At 41.3% G+C, this 18,313-nt stretch overlaps 1 protein-coding gene across 1 annotated transcript in view; it reads left to right on the top strand.

Moving 5' to 3' along the window:
* Positions 1-18,313, top strand: part of didum (dilute class unconventional myosin) — a 52,597-nt gene that overhangs the window by 25,061 nt on the left and 9,223 nt on the right. The window contains exons 2-11 of the mRNA XM_074181327.1: positions 789-1,116; positions 10,130-10,383; positions 10,443-10,662; positions 10,917-11,155; positions 11,213-11,421; positions 12,348-12,627; positions 12,676-13,014; positions 13,187-13,870; positions 14,021-14,295; positions 16,780-17,369. Coding sequence (XP_074037428.1) covers positions 789-1,116; positions 10,130-10,383; positions 10,443-10,662; positions 10,917-11,155; positions 11,213-11,421; positions 12,348-12,627; positions 12,676-13,014; positions 13,187-13,870; positions 14,021-14,295; positions 16,780-17,369 — 3,418 coding nt within the window. The remainder of the gene's footprint in view (positions 1-788; positions 1,117-10,129; positions 10,384-10,442; positions 10,663-10,916; positions 11,156-11,212; positions 11,422-12,347; positions 12,628-12,675; positions 13,015-13,186; positions 13,871-14,020; positions 14,296-16,779; positions 17,370-18,313) is intronic.

Raw genomic sequence — 18,313 nt, 5'->3', positions numbered from 1 at the left:
GAGATGCAAAAGAGAAGGGGACTGAGGGAATCGCCCTGAAATACACCCCTTCTGCAAATGACCCACCCTGTTTGGACTCTTGCTTGACCAGATGTTATAGTAAAGCGAGTTCGCCAAAGTGGTATCAGTTGTTCAATGCATCTCACTATTTTGTCGGGTACTGCAAGGCATCTTAGCAAATGCAAGATGAGCCCATGCGAAAGTGTATCAAATGCCTTACGGTAATCGATCCAGGCCATAGAGAGGTTACGCTTATATTGTATCGAGTCCTGCGTTACACATCTATCGATGAGCAGGTTCTCTTTACATCCAGCGACTCCTCTCTTCGACCCTCTCTGCTCATATATCCGTTCGAACCCTCGGTCAACTGCGACGAGTATTCGTGTGTATAAGATGCTTGTAAACAACTTATAACACGAATTCAAGCATGTTATCGGTCTGTAATTCTTAGGATTCGACAAATCTCCGCTTTTGAGGATGAGAACGGTCCGCCCCTCGACAAACCAATCCGGAATCGGCTGCTCTCAGTCCAGCCATGAGTTGGAAACTCTGGCCAGATGGCGGTGGGTGCTTGGTAGTTTTTTCCACCAACAAGTGTTCCGCCCATCTGGGCCTGGAGCAGCAAAGTTCTTGGAACCCACAAGGGCTCTTCGAACGTCATCCAGGGTTATCGGGTTGCGCAGTTCATTGAGCTCAGGCTGTCGAAGCTCTCCGTTGAAAGCTTCGAACTGCGCTAGGGCTGGAGTGTCTAAGTTATTATTATTATTATAACCTCTCTCGTGTTTCAGGGTGCCAAAGTATGGATCCCGCACCCGGACAAAGTATGGCAGGGGGCCGAACTCCTCGAGGAGTACTCACCGTCGAAGACCACCCTGAGCGTATCTACCGACGAACAGGAGCTAAAAGTTCTATCAGTCAAATCCGAAAAGGAGCTGCCTTTTCTGCGAAATCCCGCCATTCTGATAGGGGAGAACGATCTGACGGCCCTCTCGTACCTCCACGAACCGGCCGTGCTGCACAACCTCCAGGTGAGGTTCTGCCAACACAAGGATATATACACGTATTGCGGAATCGTGCTGGTTGCTATCAATCCCTATGATGATCTGCCTATATACGGTGAGTAGCTTTTGTGATGGAAATTCATGACGTATGCAAGTAACAAGTTACAGTTTATTGTTTTATTTTCACTATTGAGCTTACGAGTATGATCAATAAGTTATTACTTATACAGGGTGAGCCATCGAAAACTTGACATGGAGGTTTTGGGTAGTAATCTTGCAAATCCGAAAAAACGCTCAGACAGGTCGATTTTTATTGGGAGGGGACAGTTTTTTTCCCCGTTTACAGCGTCGTCACTTCGTTGTCACCCTTGGAATTTTAATAGGGAATAGGGGGCGAGTCGCACATCGTTTCAAAGATCCTGGAATTCTCTAAATAATGGTGTACATTTTTTTAAATTTGGACGTACTTAAAAGGAATATTTCCGTTAATTAACTTTTTCAATATTGTTAATAGCAACAAATTGTTGTACGCCACTGCTCAGTTGGACTGTATTTGGAACTCTTCCATTTGTTTCTTACTCTACTTTAAATCATCTAAAGGAACAATTCGTTCAGGCCAGTCTCAACACCCTACACAGTAGGTTAATGGACTGATACCTATCAGAAAACAACTACTCCCCTGGCTAATACCACGAAGGGCGTTGGATTATATCCGACAGGTGTCAGTGCAGGATTCTTCACAGAAGTTATTCCTGCATATGCTGTTGGCAATACAACTGCCGCAATAGATTTTCAATTATTGGAACACACTTGCAGACCGGTTTCGGGCTGTTTGGCCACTCGTCAGTGCAAGGTAGTGTATATCATCAACATAAAGTCGATGATTTCCGATAATTGAAAATCGAATTCCGTCAGAGTATCATTCCTCAAACTAAGCTGAAGACTACAACAAACAACAGATTTGTCGTCGCTCCATCTGCCTGTGAACGAGGTAACCAACTGCATATCCAAATTTGCTCAATTACTCGTAAAAGGAAAAAAATCTTTCACGTATAGTCAGTGAGCATACTTGAAGACTGGCTATAAATCAAATCATCTAAAGGAACAATTCGTTCAGGCCAGTCTCAACAACCTACACAGTAGATTAATGGACTGACACCTATCAGAAAACAACTACTCCCCTGGCTAATACCACGAAGGGCGTTGGATTATATCCGACAGGTGTCAGTTTTCGTCAGTCAGTTTTCTACTTTTTCGTTAATTTTTTAGTTCTTCTGTGATAAGAGGACTACTCAATTGAGAAATGGTTAAAAATGCTGTTTCTATTTCTCATTTTTATGTTAAAATTACTAGCAGTGAGTGCCGTAAAGTGTTGCTAAAAAAACAATGGTTTATACAACTGCAGAGAGGGTTGAGTTAATTGAACTGCACTATGGAAATAGACGTTGTGCTGTGAGAGCCGCACAACGGCTCTCAACGGCAATCAACATCATGGGAAGAATGTTTCGCGACAGTATGTTTTCGATTTGATTGCAAAATTTCGCGCAACTGGATCTGTAGCAAATAAAAAACGGCATATCGAACCACCAGTAACAAATGAGGCGACAGAAGTGACAATTCTGGGCCATGTTGAGCTTGACCATACTTTGAGCACAAGAAAGTTGGCATCCATATTTTTTGTTTTCAACATTTGCTTCACTGATGATTGTTTTTTTTTCTAAGTGGCACAGTTGATCGCCATAATTGTCGCTATTGGGCTGATTCAAATTGTCACATTTTTCATGAAGTGCATACTCAACGTCCACAACAATTAAATGTATGGGCTGGAATTTTTGGTGACCCTATTGTTGGTCCTTTGTTTTTTGAAGGCAATTTAACCGGACAAATGTTTCTGGAGCTTCTGGAAGATACTATTAATCCCCTTCTCACTGATGTTATTGAAAATGACCACAATTATCGGGAGGATCTGTTGATATTTCAACAAGATGGGGCTCCTCCGCGGGGCACTATCGAATGGCCACCACAATCACCAGACCTTTCGCCGTTGGATTTCTTTCTGTGGAATCATTTGAAAAGCAGAATTTACTGTACTCCTCCTGCATCACTCAAAGATTTACAGCAACGAATCACAATTGAATGTTGCCAAATCACTCCAGAAATGCTCCACAATGTTCGAGAACGTTTCCAGCAGAATCTCTATTATTGCATGGAATCCATAACTAACGTATTCTAAAAACACTTTATTGTGTGATTTTCACTAGATAGTTTTACAAAAACGCAACACGTGTTTTGCCATACAATGGCTTCCTCGGGCGTGTCTTAAGACACTCCCGAGGAAGCCATTGTATGTAATCACACAATAAAGTGTTTTTAGAAGACAATATTCTTTATCTGATTTAATCTGATACTTTATATTTCCACTGAATAGTTTACAAAACTCTACCACGTTTACACTTACTACTTATACTTATTTAAGTGTGCTTATGAAGTATGCTTTCAAGCAATAGGCACACTCGTTGATGGAACCAGTGTGAAGGTAGCCATGTGTTTTCATCCATGTGTTTGGTGAAAGAGAGGCGTGCGCGCTATTCCGCCATAGGTCGTTTCACCGCAATTATTCACATGGCTAGCCATGGAAATTTTTACATTGATAGACTCATTGCTGGAAACGAACTGATGTGATTGGAAATGATTCAAATGATGATGAAAATCCTTTTTTTTATGAAATGAACCGCATTTTATTAAAATTGTACAAACAACTGATAATAATAGAAGCAGAAAAATAATTCCAAAAGGAAATTCGTTGCTAGGAATATTTTTTCTGTCAATTAATTGAATACACCCCCGACTACCCTTAATTAAATTTTCATTAGAAAAAATCATAACTCCTTGCAGAAACACATTGCTGGGAATATTTTTTCATGAAACCATCGAATTTGGCATGCTTATTAACCCCAGAGGGGTCACTGATTTTGTCTCACGAAAATACACCCCCTTCTACCCTTAATTCAATTTTCATTAGAAAAAATCATAACTCCTTGCAGAAACACATTGCTGGGAATATTTTTTCATAAAACCATCGAATTTGGCATGCTTATTAACCCCAGAAGGGTCACTGACTTTGTCTCACGAAAATACACCCCCTTCTACCCTTAATTCAATTTTCATTAGAAAAAATTATAACTCTTCGCGAAAACACATTGAAAGTTCATTCATAACCACCTATACTCTGTCCATCCAACAAAAGGAGTGCTTCAAAACAGAGTCGCACTAAGGAATGACCAAAATTTTATTTTTGAAGCTGCAGTTTTTTCATGTGTTTTTAGGTTGAATTTAGCAAAAGTTAGCAGCTTCTTCAGACGTATCATCACTTGACATTTTAAAAATGTTTAACATTAAAATACCGTATATATACACACCACTTCAGGCGTTAAAACAACTGACCACTCCGACTCTGTGGTGCGAATTCCGCCAGTCGATTACAGTTGATTCTAATTAGCCAGCGTAAGATTAGCCAGCGTAAGGAGGCGTGTTTATTTCAACCAATAGATTTAGTATTGACACTTCTATAGAAGGGGGTGTATTTTCGTGAGACAAAATTAGTGACCCCTCTGGGGTTAATAAGCATGCCAGATTCGATGGTTTCATGAAAAAATATTCCCAGCAATGTGCTTCTGCAAGGAGTTATAATTTTTTCTAATGAAAATTGAATTAAGGGTAGAGGGGGGTGTATTTTCGTGAGACAAAATCATTGACCCATCTGGGGTTAATAAGCATGCCAAATTCGATGGTTTCATGAAGAAATATTCCCAGCAATGTGTTTCTGCACGGAGTTATGATTTTTTCTAATGAAAATTGAATTAAGGGTAGAAGGGGGTGTATTTTCGTGAGACAAAATCATTGACCCATCTGGGGTTAATAAGCATGCCAAATTCGATGGTTTCATGAAGAAATATTCCCAGCAATGTGTTTCTGCAAGGAGTTATAATTTTTTCTAATGAAAATTGAATTAAGGGTAGAAGGGGGTGTATTTTCGTGAGACAAAATCATTGACCCATCTGGGGTTAATAAGCATGCCAAATTCGATGGTTTCATGAAGAAATATTCCCAGCAATGTGTTTCTGCAAGGAGTTATGATTTTTTCTAATGAAAATTGAATTAAGGGTAGTCGGGGGTGTTCTTTCGCGAGACAAAATCATTGACCCATCTGGGGTTAATAAGCATGCCAAATTCGATGGTTTCATGAAGAAATATTCCCAGCAATGTGTTTCTGCAAGGAGTTATGATTTTTTCTAATGAAAATTGAATTAAGGGTAGTCGGGGGTGTTCTTTTGCGAGACAAAATCATTGACCCATCTGGGGTTAATAAGCATGCCAAATTCGATGGTTTCATGAAAAAAAATTCCCAGCAATGTGTTTCTGCAAGGAGTTATGATTTTTTCTAATGAAAATTGAATTAAGGGTAGTCGGGGGTGTATTCAATTAATTGACAGAAAAAATATTCCTAGCAACGAATTTCCTTTTGGAATTATTTTTCTGCTTCTATTATTATCAGTTGTTTGTACAATTTCAATAAAATGCGGTTCATTTCATAAAAAAAAAAGATTCTCATCATCATTTGAATCATTTCCAATCACGTCAGTTCGTTTCCAGCAATGAGTCTATCAATGTAAACATTTCCATGGCTAGCCATGTGAATAATTGCGGTGAAACGACCTATGGCGGAATAGCGCGCTCGCCTCTCTTTCACCAAACACATGGATGAAAACACATGGCTACCTTCACACTGGTGTTGATGGATATCTCTCCAATAATTTTACCATCAACGCTGGTGTTCCCGAGGGATCCATATCGTCTCCATCCCTCTTTTTATTGTATATCAATGACTTATTGGAAAAAACCAAGAATCCAATATATTGCTTTGCTGACGACAGCACGCTTGCCTCGTCAATACATTTGGATTCCAGGACACCGTTTGCGGAAGCAAATCTTCATCGGCAGCAAGAGGTTGCATATCTTAATGAGGATCTATAAGTAGGTTAGAATTTGGGTGGAAGTAACCAGGTTCAATTCAATGCCACAAAAACCCAAACATCAGTTTTATCCAAAAAATAAATGTTTCCAAACCAGGTAAGACTATTCCGCTTTGTGCTTCGATAAGTTTGTTGGTGTTCTCTGTCTGTATCTGTAGAGTAGGGAGGGTGAGTGTAAGCCCACAGCATTTAGGCCACATGTGACCCATTGTACATCCTCCTGAGGAGGATTCCAACCAGAAAAGAGCCATCTGCCTGATTGGAGACGCGAACGCGAATTCAAGTGACTTGGCACAGACACTGGCACCGCTCTCAGTGCGCCTGTAGTGCTTGTGTACTGTCATTGAAATATTATTAGATGGATCAAAAACACCATCAGTGCAGTGACCGATTTGAAAAGAGTCATTTGAAATCCTACAATTACTAACTGCTGTAGCATAAAACTGATTATCAATGGGATTCGAATCTGCTCGTTTTGTTGGAGATGTAGGTCTGCTTCAATTTTGATCATCGCTGTCTTCATATATTCTTTGATTCACTAGGTATTAATCAAATCGATTCAAAACAAATTAATTGAAGTGAAAATTGTTATAAAATCGTATCTACTATGAGTCATTACGTTGATTAGTATTGGTTTACGAAATTTAATCGCTTTAACTTGATCCAATTAAATCTAGGTGATTGATAGCGATAAAAACGTGTATGTATGTCGAATGAGGAATTGAAAAACAACTAATGAACTTTAGAAACCTACTCGTATATCCCTTCATCATTCTCTAGTATATTTTTATCGTTCTCCATGCCTTTTACGAAACGTTCATTTTGAAATAAACTTGCGTTTTATGTCCTCTGTTGGTAATTATGGGAGCGTTCATTTTACGATCGTTTATTTTTCGTGTCTAATAATTTACTTTCTTTCCTGAAAATTATTCGTGAACGAGTCATTATATACACTACTCGCGTTCGATATTGGTCTGAGAAACTTTAAATTCAACTATTGTTCTCTTCGTTATTGTGACTTTCGAACAATTTTGCATTGGCAATTTGTGGGAAATTTGGCTCTCCCAGACGGAATACGTCAGCAGTTTCTGTTAGTTCAATCGTGAAATTGAATACCTTGGACCTTCACTGCATTCGTACATATGCAAAGTTCTTCTTCTTTTTTTTTATGGTCTTTGCTTCCCTTCGGTGCAGTAGGCCAATATGCAAAGTTAATAACATATTTAGGACGATAAACTAAAAAACATTTCACCTCCGAGCGAAAAAACATTTATAGTGATTCAAAATTTGTTCTTCTTCTTCCACTTGTACAGCTCCTCATCACCTGTGCTCATAAGGCCATCAACCAAGCATGTACTAGCGAATTTCATTACTTCTGCCTTCCATTGTCTTATATGATATAAAATGGTTGAAATCCCTCAAAGAATCAATAAAATTAAAGAAAATAGCTAAAAATAACAACTATATCAAGCAAAAAAATCCTAAACTGAAATTGCAATTAAATATGATACGAGAACAACGTTTCAATTGTTAGTATCCACAATCGTCTTCGGGTGATGACTGGACTCATTCCTCCGAGAGATGACTATAAGTCATTCAAGCGCTTTCACCTATCCTCTCTTCCCTCTCTACGCTTCACCGGTTTAGCGAGAGTTGGCCGTTTTCCTCTTGATTATGGGTTTCCATATGTTGCGTATATCTACGCTAGTTTGGCTAAATGCGTTGCTGAACCACTGTTCTTCCTTGTGGATGATCTCAGCCTGGAACCGCTTGATGAAACCAAATATGCTCTGCTATTCCCGATTTGCTGGTTTCTCAGTGTGTGTGTTTCTTGTGGTCTGCAATGCGGACTTTCACTGACCTCTCAGTTTCGCCGATATAGGATTTTCCTCACTCACAGGGTATCCGGTAAATGCAGTTGGAATCGCAGTCCGCGTTTTGTGGCCTGGTTTTCGTGAGGCTGCTACGGATAGTGTTCCCTGAAGCAGGTTCTGATATTGTACTTGTACCCAATTCTTCTTATCCTTTCCGACAATCCTCTGATATAGGGAAGTGCAAGTACTGGTTGTGATGGCACCATCACTTTGGAGTAACCATTCTGTTGAAAACCATTTCTGATAATGCCTAGTTCCTTCTCGAGACCTTCCTTCGTATTAACATGAAACATTGTTCACCACCTTCAAACAAATGTTCTAACGAATTCTTTTCGATTTTTAAACTCTGAGAAAATCAAAATTGTAATGGAGAACTTCATGCAGATGTAGAAAAGACAGTAAAAACTAATATTTCCTACACAAAAATTACTTTTATTAAGAGTGAGTTTTCACAATAAATTCTTCTTTGCTTTTTTTCTAATTGTTAGACAATACACTGAAAGTTAAGTGAAAATAGATCATGAATTAAGTTTTCCTAGCTATGTTCGGAATTTATTCGGCTACCTTTTAGCCTGAATAATGCTCCAACCGTTTTTCATAAACTAGTGACCACTGTCCCGATTGAATTAGTAGACAGATTTCGTAAAGTCTATTTGAATGATTTCATTTCATTCGTATATTCATACTCGCTCAAGAAGCACTTGAAGCATTCAAAAAGTATTTTTAAAGGACTTAAGTGTCATCGGTTATGGCTATCGCCATTAAAATGCAACAATATATAGCAGAGAAAGAACACTGTTACTCATAATGTTTTACGATGAGTTTATACTGGCATTATATATAATTGGTGTTTCTGTAAGGTGGTGATACATGTTTCTCCCTGATTTATTCAATAAAAAATTATGTTATGTAGAATATATGTATCTTCATAATAACATAGACGTTATGGAGACATTGAGATCATTATATCTCTTACAGTACCACCCATCCTTTGGGAGTCTAAATATGAAATTGGTGTGTTAGCTTTGTCAGTCTGGCAACATCGCTTTTAGTGCTTTCATGAGGACAGTGTGAAGTGAAAATACTATACTCTCGAAAACACGCACTGCAACAAACCCGCGTGTAAATATTGGGAACCCAGTATACTTTAACAACGGTGTTGTTGCATTAGATTCGTTTTGACAAACAGATCCAATTTTCTTTTTTCCTTCGTTTATAATCCATATGAGATTGGGATGAAGGAAATGATTACCTTATAAAATATACTTGATGAGATAACCCTAAGGATAACAAATTTTGGTTACTCATGTTTTATGATCCGTGGCCCGTAACACATTACCGTTACGGGTAACAATTGACCGTTACGGGTAACACATTATCGTTACGGGTAACAGATTACCGTTACGGGTCATGGTCACGAAACATGACTTCTTATTTTCGTAGAGATATCCTTTTTGTTTGAGTTCAATCTAATCTTCCAGTATCCAAGACTTGCTAGATACGTATAATCATCTTCATATTCGTTTCCCTTGTCAGCTACGGCATCTTTTCATCCGTTCCAATTCAGTTTACTAGCTTAATCGACCCTATTCACACGTGTGTGTTGCATGGTAGTTCATGGCAGATCTCAACACCCTTGAACCCTAGCTTATAAACAAAAATTTAAAGTTGTGATGAAATTATTTAAAATTTGCAACAGATGTTTTTGTTTCCATTTTTCTTTTGTGTTTTATGATCTCTTGTTACACTTGCGAGAGTCACAAGTTTTTTCATAAACGCACTTTTTCAATTCACTGTTTGGTGTTTTTATTTTTTCGAAGGTTCTGTAAACTTGAATTGTATTTTTCTGATCCTTTCAGGTTAGTATTGCTTGCAACAGCGTCTTTTTATTAATCTCCTATCCTTTTCTGAATGCAAATGCGTGTTCCACTAACTTGGCTGAGAAGCCATTTTGTTATAGGTCGCCACGAGTTGTTGACCGTGGCCTGCAGGTTTTGTGACTTTTCGTCCACAACTGCGATAGATGATGACATACACTTGCAGTGTAATACGCGTTGCCAGAACAATCAAAGTCTTTGAGATGCCACCGCAATTATTAGCGAAAGGTCGGGCATAAAACCTGCAGACCTCGGTCAATAAACCCTGAATAAAGCTCAGGCCTACTCATCTCTAGCTGGGAGAGTTTATACCCTTGGAATAATGTAGTTATTATTATTTGCAGACATCGACACGATTCAGACGTACCGAGGCCAAGCTCTCGGCAACCTGGACCCGCACATCTTCGCCGTGGCTGAAGAGGCTTACGTGAAACTCGAAAGAGAACAACGCGACCAGAGCATCATTGTTTCTGGAGAGAGCGGAGCTGGAAAAACCGTATCTGCGAAATACACCATGAGGTACTTCGCTACTGTTGGTGGCAGTGATACGGAGACTCAGATCGAGAAGAGGGTGCTGGCCAGCAGCCCCATCATGGAGGTGAGACGGTGAACTAACGAGAAGGTGTTACGGGATACCCTTTATTTTTCTTTTCTCAGGCCATCGGCAACGCTAAGACGACAAGGAATGACAACAGCTCAAGGTTCGGCAAATTCATAGAGCTGCAGTTTAATAAACAATACAATATTAACGGAGCTTCGATGCGGACTTACCTATTGGAGAAGTCGAGGGTGGTGTTCCAAGCGCCAGACGAAAGGAACTACCACATTTTCTATCAGATTTGCTCGGCTAGGCAACGGCTACCATATCTGCATTTAGGTAAGGAAATAACGTGATTTGTTCCTGTAATGATCACAGCAAGCGACTTGCTCTTCTGCGATCCACCATTGGATTGTTAGAATCTATTATACCCTCAAGGGTTCATTGTAATGAGTGATTTTTTGCTGCCAGGCAATAGCCTCTTGATTAAAATAAGTTTTGCCTTCGAACTGTTGTTTTTTCTATTTTTTCCATCGCCTTTTCCACCTTGCCCTTGTTCACGAACCAATTCAGTATATATTTTGCCCTTTCAGACCACCAAAACAAATTCCACTACTTGAACCAAGGTGAGAGCCCCGACGTTTCGGGCGTCAACGATTCTAGGGACTTTGAAGAAACAGTCAATGCTCTCAACCTGCTCGGTTTCTCCGAGAAAGAACAAACGGACATGTTCAAAATCCTCGCTTCCGTTCTCCATCTCGGCAACATCAGATTCTTCGAATGCGTCATTGAAACCGAAAACGAACAGGATCAAGAGGGGTGTCTGATAAGGGTAAATACTCTCTGCGTTACACGCGCGTAGTGGTAATGATCCAGAGTTGTTTTTCAGCCAGAAGATGAACACATGAAAATCCTCTCGGAGCTCCTGGAAATTGATGGAGAAGAAATGCGGCAGTGGCTGTGCATAAAGAAACTGGTGTCGGTGCGAGACGTTTACATGAAACCGATGTCGATAGAGGAAGCGACATCTTCTAGAGACGCCCTGGCGAAGCACATCTACGCTGCGCTGTTCAACTGGATCGTTCTCGTCATTAACAGGTGAGAATCCAGCGGCGCCCAACGTGGGGCCAAAAACTAACTATTCATTGAATGTTGAAGGTTTAGCACTGTCATTATTGTCTAAAAAAGGTGTTGACAAAGGACGCAGGACTGGTCTTCATTGCGCAGGTGGGACTGTCAGAATTTCCGCGACAACAGACGTTCTTTCTTCACGCACCAATTTCCACTTTCACCGCTAAGAAGGGATATCACTGGTTGGGGTGGTTTCTCTTCCATGCGGGTCTGTTGCACCATCTTTTAGGAGTAACCATTCTGTTGAAGATTTCTGTTGCTACAGAGATCAGGTGCATGATCAATTTGACTCTTTCCCTTTCTTGGTACATTGGTAGTGGGTGTATCGTGTTTATACACAATATGTCGGTCCTCTTCAGCATCTCGTTTAGAAACATCCGTTCACTGTGCACTTCCTTACTTCCTTGTTCCGTGTCTGCATAGATTCATTCTATGAAGGAGTCTTCAAAGTAATTCAACTAGACTGTGGTCGTCTTCAAAAGTCAGCATTTCCAATCAGTCCATGAATATGTTGATAACAACCGGTGAAAGTGGCGATCTAATCAGTTCATCGTCTTCCACTAATAACTCATTTCTCAGCTGGAAATAGCATCCTAGTAACCTCGTTTCCAAATCTTCGTCCACATCTTCCTTTGTAAGATCTGAAGTGCTTCTTCGAAGATGAATTTGGTGTACTATGACTCCAGTTACCTCCAGTAATTCAACAAAGTGCATCAAATTCTTCACGAAAGGGAGGTTTTTCCTTGTAGCTGTTGAATGATTGGGAGTATGAATCTGGACAAGATTTCCAATCTGTCAACACATTTTCTAGACAATGGAGGTTCGAAACTCTAATATTCACCAAGAAACATCGTCAAGCACATTCAAACTAACCTTTCGATTTTCCACCGCAGATCGTTGGAATCCGACTCTGTCAAGCACAGATTTGTGGGAGTATTAGATATTTACGGTTTCGAAACATTCGAAACAAATTCTTTCGAACAATTTTGCATAAATTACGCCAACGAAAAGCTGCAGCAGCAGTTCAACCTGCACGTGTTCAAGCTAGAGCAAGAGGAGTACATCAGGGAGGGCATCGAGTGGAAAATGATTGAGTTTTACGATAATCAGCCTTGCATCGATTTGATAGAAGCCAAACTAGGGGTGCTAGATCTGCTGGACGAGGAGTGCAAGGTAAGTCCCTCCGAAACTTAGACTTTCTTATATCTTCGTTATCTGCAGATGCCCCGAGGTTCGGACGCGTCCTGGACGGAGAAACTGTACACGAAGTGCGCCAAGTACTCTCACTTCTCCAAAGGACGTTTCGGTTCGTCGTCCTTCGTCGTCAACCACTTCGCCGACAAGGTTCAGTACGAGAGCAACGGATTTCTAGAGAAGAACCGCGACACGGTTATCGAAGAGCAGATAAACGTCGTCAAGGCTAGCAAAAACCACTTGGTGAAGCGGTTGTTTGCTTCCGAGTCGCAGAAATTGGCGCCGGCCGGAACGAAGTTGAAGATTGTGGCCGCCAAGCCGGCAGTGATGTCGCAGAAGACGCACAAGAAATCGGTTTGTTCGCAAGTGAGTTTTCGGTTTCAAGCATTACATGTTTTTAAATATTTCAGTGGTTGGTATTTCATGGGGTGATCAATTCAATAACATCTTTGATCCTGAGCTGAAGTTTGTTTTTGTATGGAGTGATCAGCTTCACTCATTCTCAATAACACTGACCAGTTTTTAACTTTTTTTTTAGTTCAGAGATTCGCTCAACATGCTCATGTCCACCCTCAACGCCACCACCCCCCACTATGTGCGATGCATCAAGCCAAACGACTCGAAAACCGCGTTCGAATACAACCCCAAACGCGCGGTCCAACAACTCCGCGCCTGCGGCGTCATCGAGACCATTCGACTCTCTTCGGCCGGCTTCCCGAGCAGATGGACCTACGTGGACTTCTTCTACCGCTACAGGGTGCTGTGCAAGTTCCAAGACGTGGACAGGAACGACATGCGCAAGACGTGCGAAAACATCCTCGACAAGTGTATCCGGAATCCTGACGTGTACCAGTTTGGCAAGACGAAGATCTTCTTCCGCGCCGGGCAAGTGGCATACCTGGAGAAGCTGCGCGCGGACAAGCGCAGAGCATGCTGCGTCATAATGCAGAAGACCGTGAGGATGTTTGTGGCTCGGAAACGTTATCTGAAGGTGCGGAGGTCGGCTATGTTGGTGCAGCAGTACGGAAGGGGCTTGTTGGCGAGGCGGCTGGCCGAGAGTCTGAGGAGGGAGCGCAGCGCCAAGACGATACAGCGGTACGTGCGCGGGTGGATGAAGCGGGTGCGGTTCGTCAGGCTGAAGAAGTGCGTCACTGGTCTGCAGACGCGCGCGAGAGGATATTTGGCTAGGTTGAGGTTCCAGCAGTTGAGGTGCAATGCGGCGGTGAGTTATGAAAGTACAGATTGTAGCAAATATATCAATTGTTTCTTCTCATTCATGCGTTGAAATGATGTCACCAACATTCTTTTACAAACGCTTATTGAAAAAAATACATGTGCCCAAAAAAACTTGATTGGTCACATATTTTTGCAGGCAATAATGATCCAGAAACACGTAAGAGGCTGTTTGGCCCGTAGAGAGTTCAAGGCAAGGCAAAGAAAAATTGTTATCTGTCAATCGGCTATCAGGAGGTACCTGGCGAGGAAGCAGTATAAGAAGTTGAGGATCGAAGCAAGATCCATCGAACACGTCAAGACCCTAAATAAGGGCTTGGAGAACAAGATCATCAGCTTGCAGCAGAAGATCGACGAACTCAACAAGACGAACAATGAGCTTAGGAATTACCAGAACGAAGTCCTCGAAATGAAGTAAGTATGTAAGTTAGTTTCTGGGTCATCCTGTACTACAGTCGATTATATAAATATACTGGCTGACTCGGAGAACTTTTATCGCCTTAGAAATAATGAATTATGTGTTATTAGCTCAGTTATATCAACTATGGCCCTAACTAACACGGCTTGGCAGTGTAATCTCTGTTAGATGAAGTATATTGATACAAAAATCAATAGAAAACATACTTTACAGATACATACTGAATGAATGCTAATTTAACTGCAATGCCGTTGGTATTCCAAGATCATCAGACTATCCGAAATCCATTTTGCTGCCATTACCGTTCTCCGGGTTCCTGTAGCAGGGCAGATAACGGCGCTTGAGCGATTATTTTCTGCTCGCTCGTGAGCCTGTCGAGAATATTTTTCAAGTCATTGATATTTCCTCCGGTTACTTGCGCCTTCGGTGGGGTTCTTTTCAGTAAATAAGCTTAGGAGTTCTAGCCCATTCCTTATGGAGATTAACATGGGAAATTGCTAAGGTTCATTTGGGAGATTTCTGTCCATTTCAAGGTCACGCGGTAGTAGATTAACTATGCCGAAAAGCAATGAAGTACATCGTTTTACGTGCGTTTTCGATCGTTTTCCGTGCGTTTTCGATCGTTTTCCATGCGTTTTCGATCGTTTTCTTTGCGTTTTCGACCGTTTTCCATGCATTTTCGATCGTTTTCCGTGCGTTTTCGATCGTTTTCCGTGCATTTTCGATCGTTTTCTGTGAGTTTTCGATCGTTTTCCGTGCGTTGTCGATCGTTTTCCGTGCGTTTTCGATCGTTTTCCATGCGTTTTCGATCGTTTTCCGTGCGTTTTCGATCGTTTTCCATGCGTTTTCGATCGTTTTCCGTGCGTTTTCGATCGTTTTCCATGCGTTTCCCGTGCGTTTTTGACCGTTTTTCGTGCGTTTTCGATCGTTTTCCGTGCGTTTTCGATCGTTTTCTGTGAGTTTTCGATCGTTTTCCATGCGTTTTCGATCGTTTTCCGTGCGTTTTCGACCGTTTTCCATGCATTTTCGATCGTTTTCCGTGCGTTGTCGATCGTTTTCCGTGCGTTTTCGATCGTTTTCCATGCGTTTTCGATCGTTTTCCGTGCGTTTTCGATCGTTTTCCATGCCTTTCCCGTGCGTTTTTGACCGTTTTTCGTGCGTTTTCGATCGTTTTCCGTGCGTTTTCGACCGTTTTTCATGCGTTTTCGCGTAACGCTTTTTGTGTAGCGCTTTCGTAGCGCAGTTGGTCAAGTATGTGATGGTTACGTACGAAAAACGGTCGGAAACGCATGGAAAACGATCGAAAACGCATGGAAAACGTTCGAAAACGCACGGAAAACGATCGAAAATGCACGGAAAATGATCGAAAACGCACGGAAAACGATCGAAAACGCACGGAAAACGATGTACTTCATTGCTTTTCGGCATAGTTCATCTACTACCGCGTGACCTTGAAATTGGCAAAAATCTCCCAAATGAACCTTAGCAATTTCCCATGTTGATCTCCATGAGGAATGAGCTAATATTCGTACACCCTATTTACTCTTTTCTTCTGGGGTCAGGCCGCGAGCTTGTTCCTTGGCCGCTGGTTCTGTGGCTGGCTGGTCCTAGCATTTCTTGAGAACGGCGCTTGCCTAGGTTTTGGGAACATTTTACAGCCCCTTTAATTGGCAGGATGTGTCCCCTGTGAATTGCGCACTTTGCGGGCGTGTTTAACTGTCTTTTCGCAATCTCTTGATCGGTGCTGCTCTTCGCACTTCACGCAACGTGTCGTTCCGTGGCAGCACCTTTGCAAGTGTCTAAAGTACTGGCGTCTGTGGCACTGAGATACGACGTCTTTGTTTTGCCACTGCGGTTCTACCCTCACTATAAGGTTCACACATGTCCTCAGTTTGAAAACAAAAAATGTATTGCTGGATTGCTCTTGAAGGACTGAGTGAGGGCGATAACATCTCCCCTTGCGAAGACGACGCCATCTATCGGAGCGAGAAAGAACTCAATACTCGAATATCAAGGATGTTTCAGTCCTGAATGCCTGGACTGCAAAAAGAATTTCAGACGCCTTTCAAAATTCACCAGTATCGCCACATTCCTAGGCTCCATACACCATACACCTTTGACCTATACCTACAGGTTGCAATAGCTCTCTGGCCAAGTGAAGCAGAGAGTTTCAATTCAATTCAAATTATACTTTTGTCTCAAGAATGATACTAGTAGGATAAAATGAAAATGGACTTTCATAACTATTATTACAGTTAGTTGCACTTAGTTGAAATTATCACAAAATTCATCTAGGCTATGCTCAATGATAGCTAAATTCTTGTGGTATCTTGGTAGAATTTATCCACACTGTAATAGTCCCTCACAAGATTACTTTACCTTATTTCTAAACCTCGTTTTATCCTGTATTCCCCTTAAGTTGATCGGAATTTCATTACCGAGTATGACAGTCCCTTAGAATGCAAACAAAACATTTTCAGAACAAAAATGCAGTCGTTCCGAGCGATGGAAATCGAAATCAAGAATCTGAACAACCTGATCATCGAGAAAAACAAATCTATCGTCGGCTTGGAAGAACGACTCAAGATCGAGGGCGACGAGAAGATGGACTTACTAGAGGAGCGCGAACGCTTCCGAAAGGAAACCGAGGAGCAGCGTGAGATGTGGGCGCAAGAGACCGCGAAGTTGCGACAAGAGTTGGAGAACATCAATGAAATCGTCAGGACAAACGAGAAGGGCGCAGAGGAGAACCTCAAGGTGCGCCTCGCGGAGGAGAAGATGATGATGCTGAACGAAGCGGACAGCGACAGGGAGGCGTATCAGCGCCTGCTCAACGATCACCACATCCTAGAGCAGCACTACGAGGAGCTGAAGATGGCGATGAACGCGGTCCAGGGCCACCAGGGAGCGCACAAGAGGAATGTCAGCGATATCAGCAGCATTTTCGGGTTGGAGGAGACCATGATGAACAGCGACCTGCCCGAAGATCATGGCTACGGTTCGGTGAGGTCAACTACTAGCAATAGTTCGACCAGGGAGAAGTTGGAGAATATCGATTGGAAGAACGAAGGTGAGTCGGTTTGTTTTATTTATAGTTGCATAGTTGTAGGGTTTGTGAAGTGGGTTCACAGTCGCTATTTTTTTTTTGTAATTCGGGGTTCCTGAAGAGAAACCGAATACATCTCTAAAAAGGGTTTTTCATTATTCTTTTCTTTTTGAAAGACCGCAACAGAGTTGCCGTCTTTCAAAAACATCGACCGCTACCTCCTATTTCTCCATGGTTTTCCGAAACATCCTATAACATATAGTAATGATTTATGTCAGATTCTGATAAAGCTCTGTAAACATTGTCTACACAATGATGAATATTACACAGATATGTAGATGAGATTCCTCAAGAACTCTCTTGCTACTTCTATAATTTCAATGAAATGAATTTTCATTTTAAAATGAACATTTATAGTCTGCGTCATCAAATGCTTCTATTGATCTCTTAAAATCTAGACTATCATTGTCCAGCTTCGATTAATGCACTTAAAAACTCTCTAAACTTTTTTAATCAATAAATGCACTATCTGTTTTGTATGATTCTAAAGTTTTTTCGGTTCACCCGGCCCCTAACCGGCGTGAATGATTTTTAGATTAAGTATTGAATATTGGATATCCTTCTGAAATTAATTGTTTCGTATTTGCAAGTTTTCAACCTATGAATACCTATTCGGTATTAAAAATTTTTATTACTTTGACTCAAATTTCTGTTTCCCAAGTTGTCATAATAGGGCATTCGCAGTTGCACTTGGACTTCTTTATTATTCTTCATCACTGTGTTGAACTATTTCCTGAGTTTGTTAGCCTCGGGCTACAAGTTTTATGCCTGAAGTTTAATCTAAACCTGTGGTAGATATTATCAGAGATGGTGAGGCAACGGATTTAGTATTCACGAGAGTAAGTTCTGACACTTATCTTTAAAGGCACTGTTACTGGTTGCACCACGTTTAAGACACATTCATTATA

Source organism: Leptinotarsa decemlineata, unplaced genomic scaffold (genome assembly GCF_025532065.1).
Source record: "Leptinotarsa decemlineata unplaced genomic scaffold, Ldec_3_MD MMD2_tig00026307_RagTag_RagTag, whole genome shotgun sequence".
Taxonomy (NCBI): Eukaryota; Metazoa; Arthropoda; class Insecta; order Coleoptera; family Chrysomelidae; genus Leptinotarsa; species Leptinotarsa decemlineata.
The sequence above is the reverse complement of the archived record's forward strand: the minus strand, read 5'-3'. Positions and strand labels throughout refer to the sequence as shown.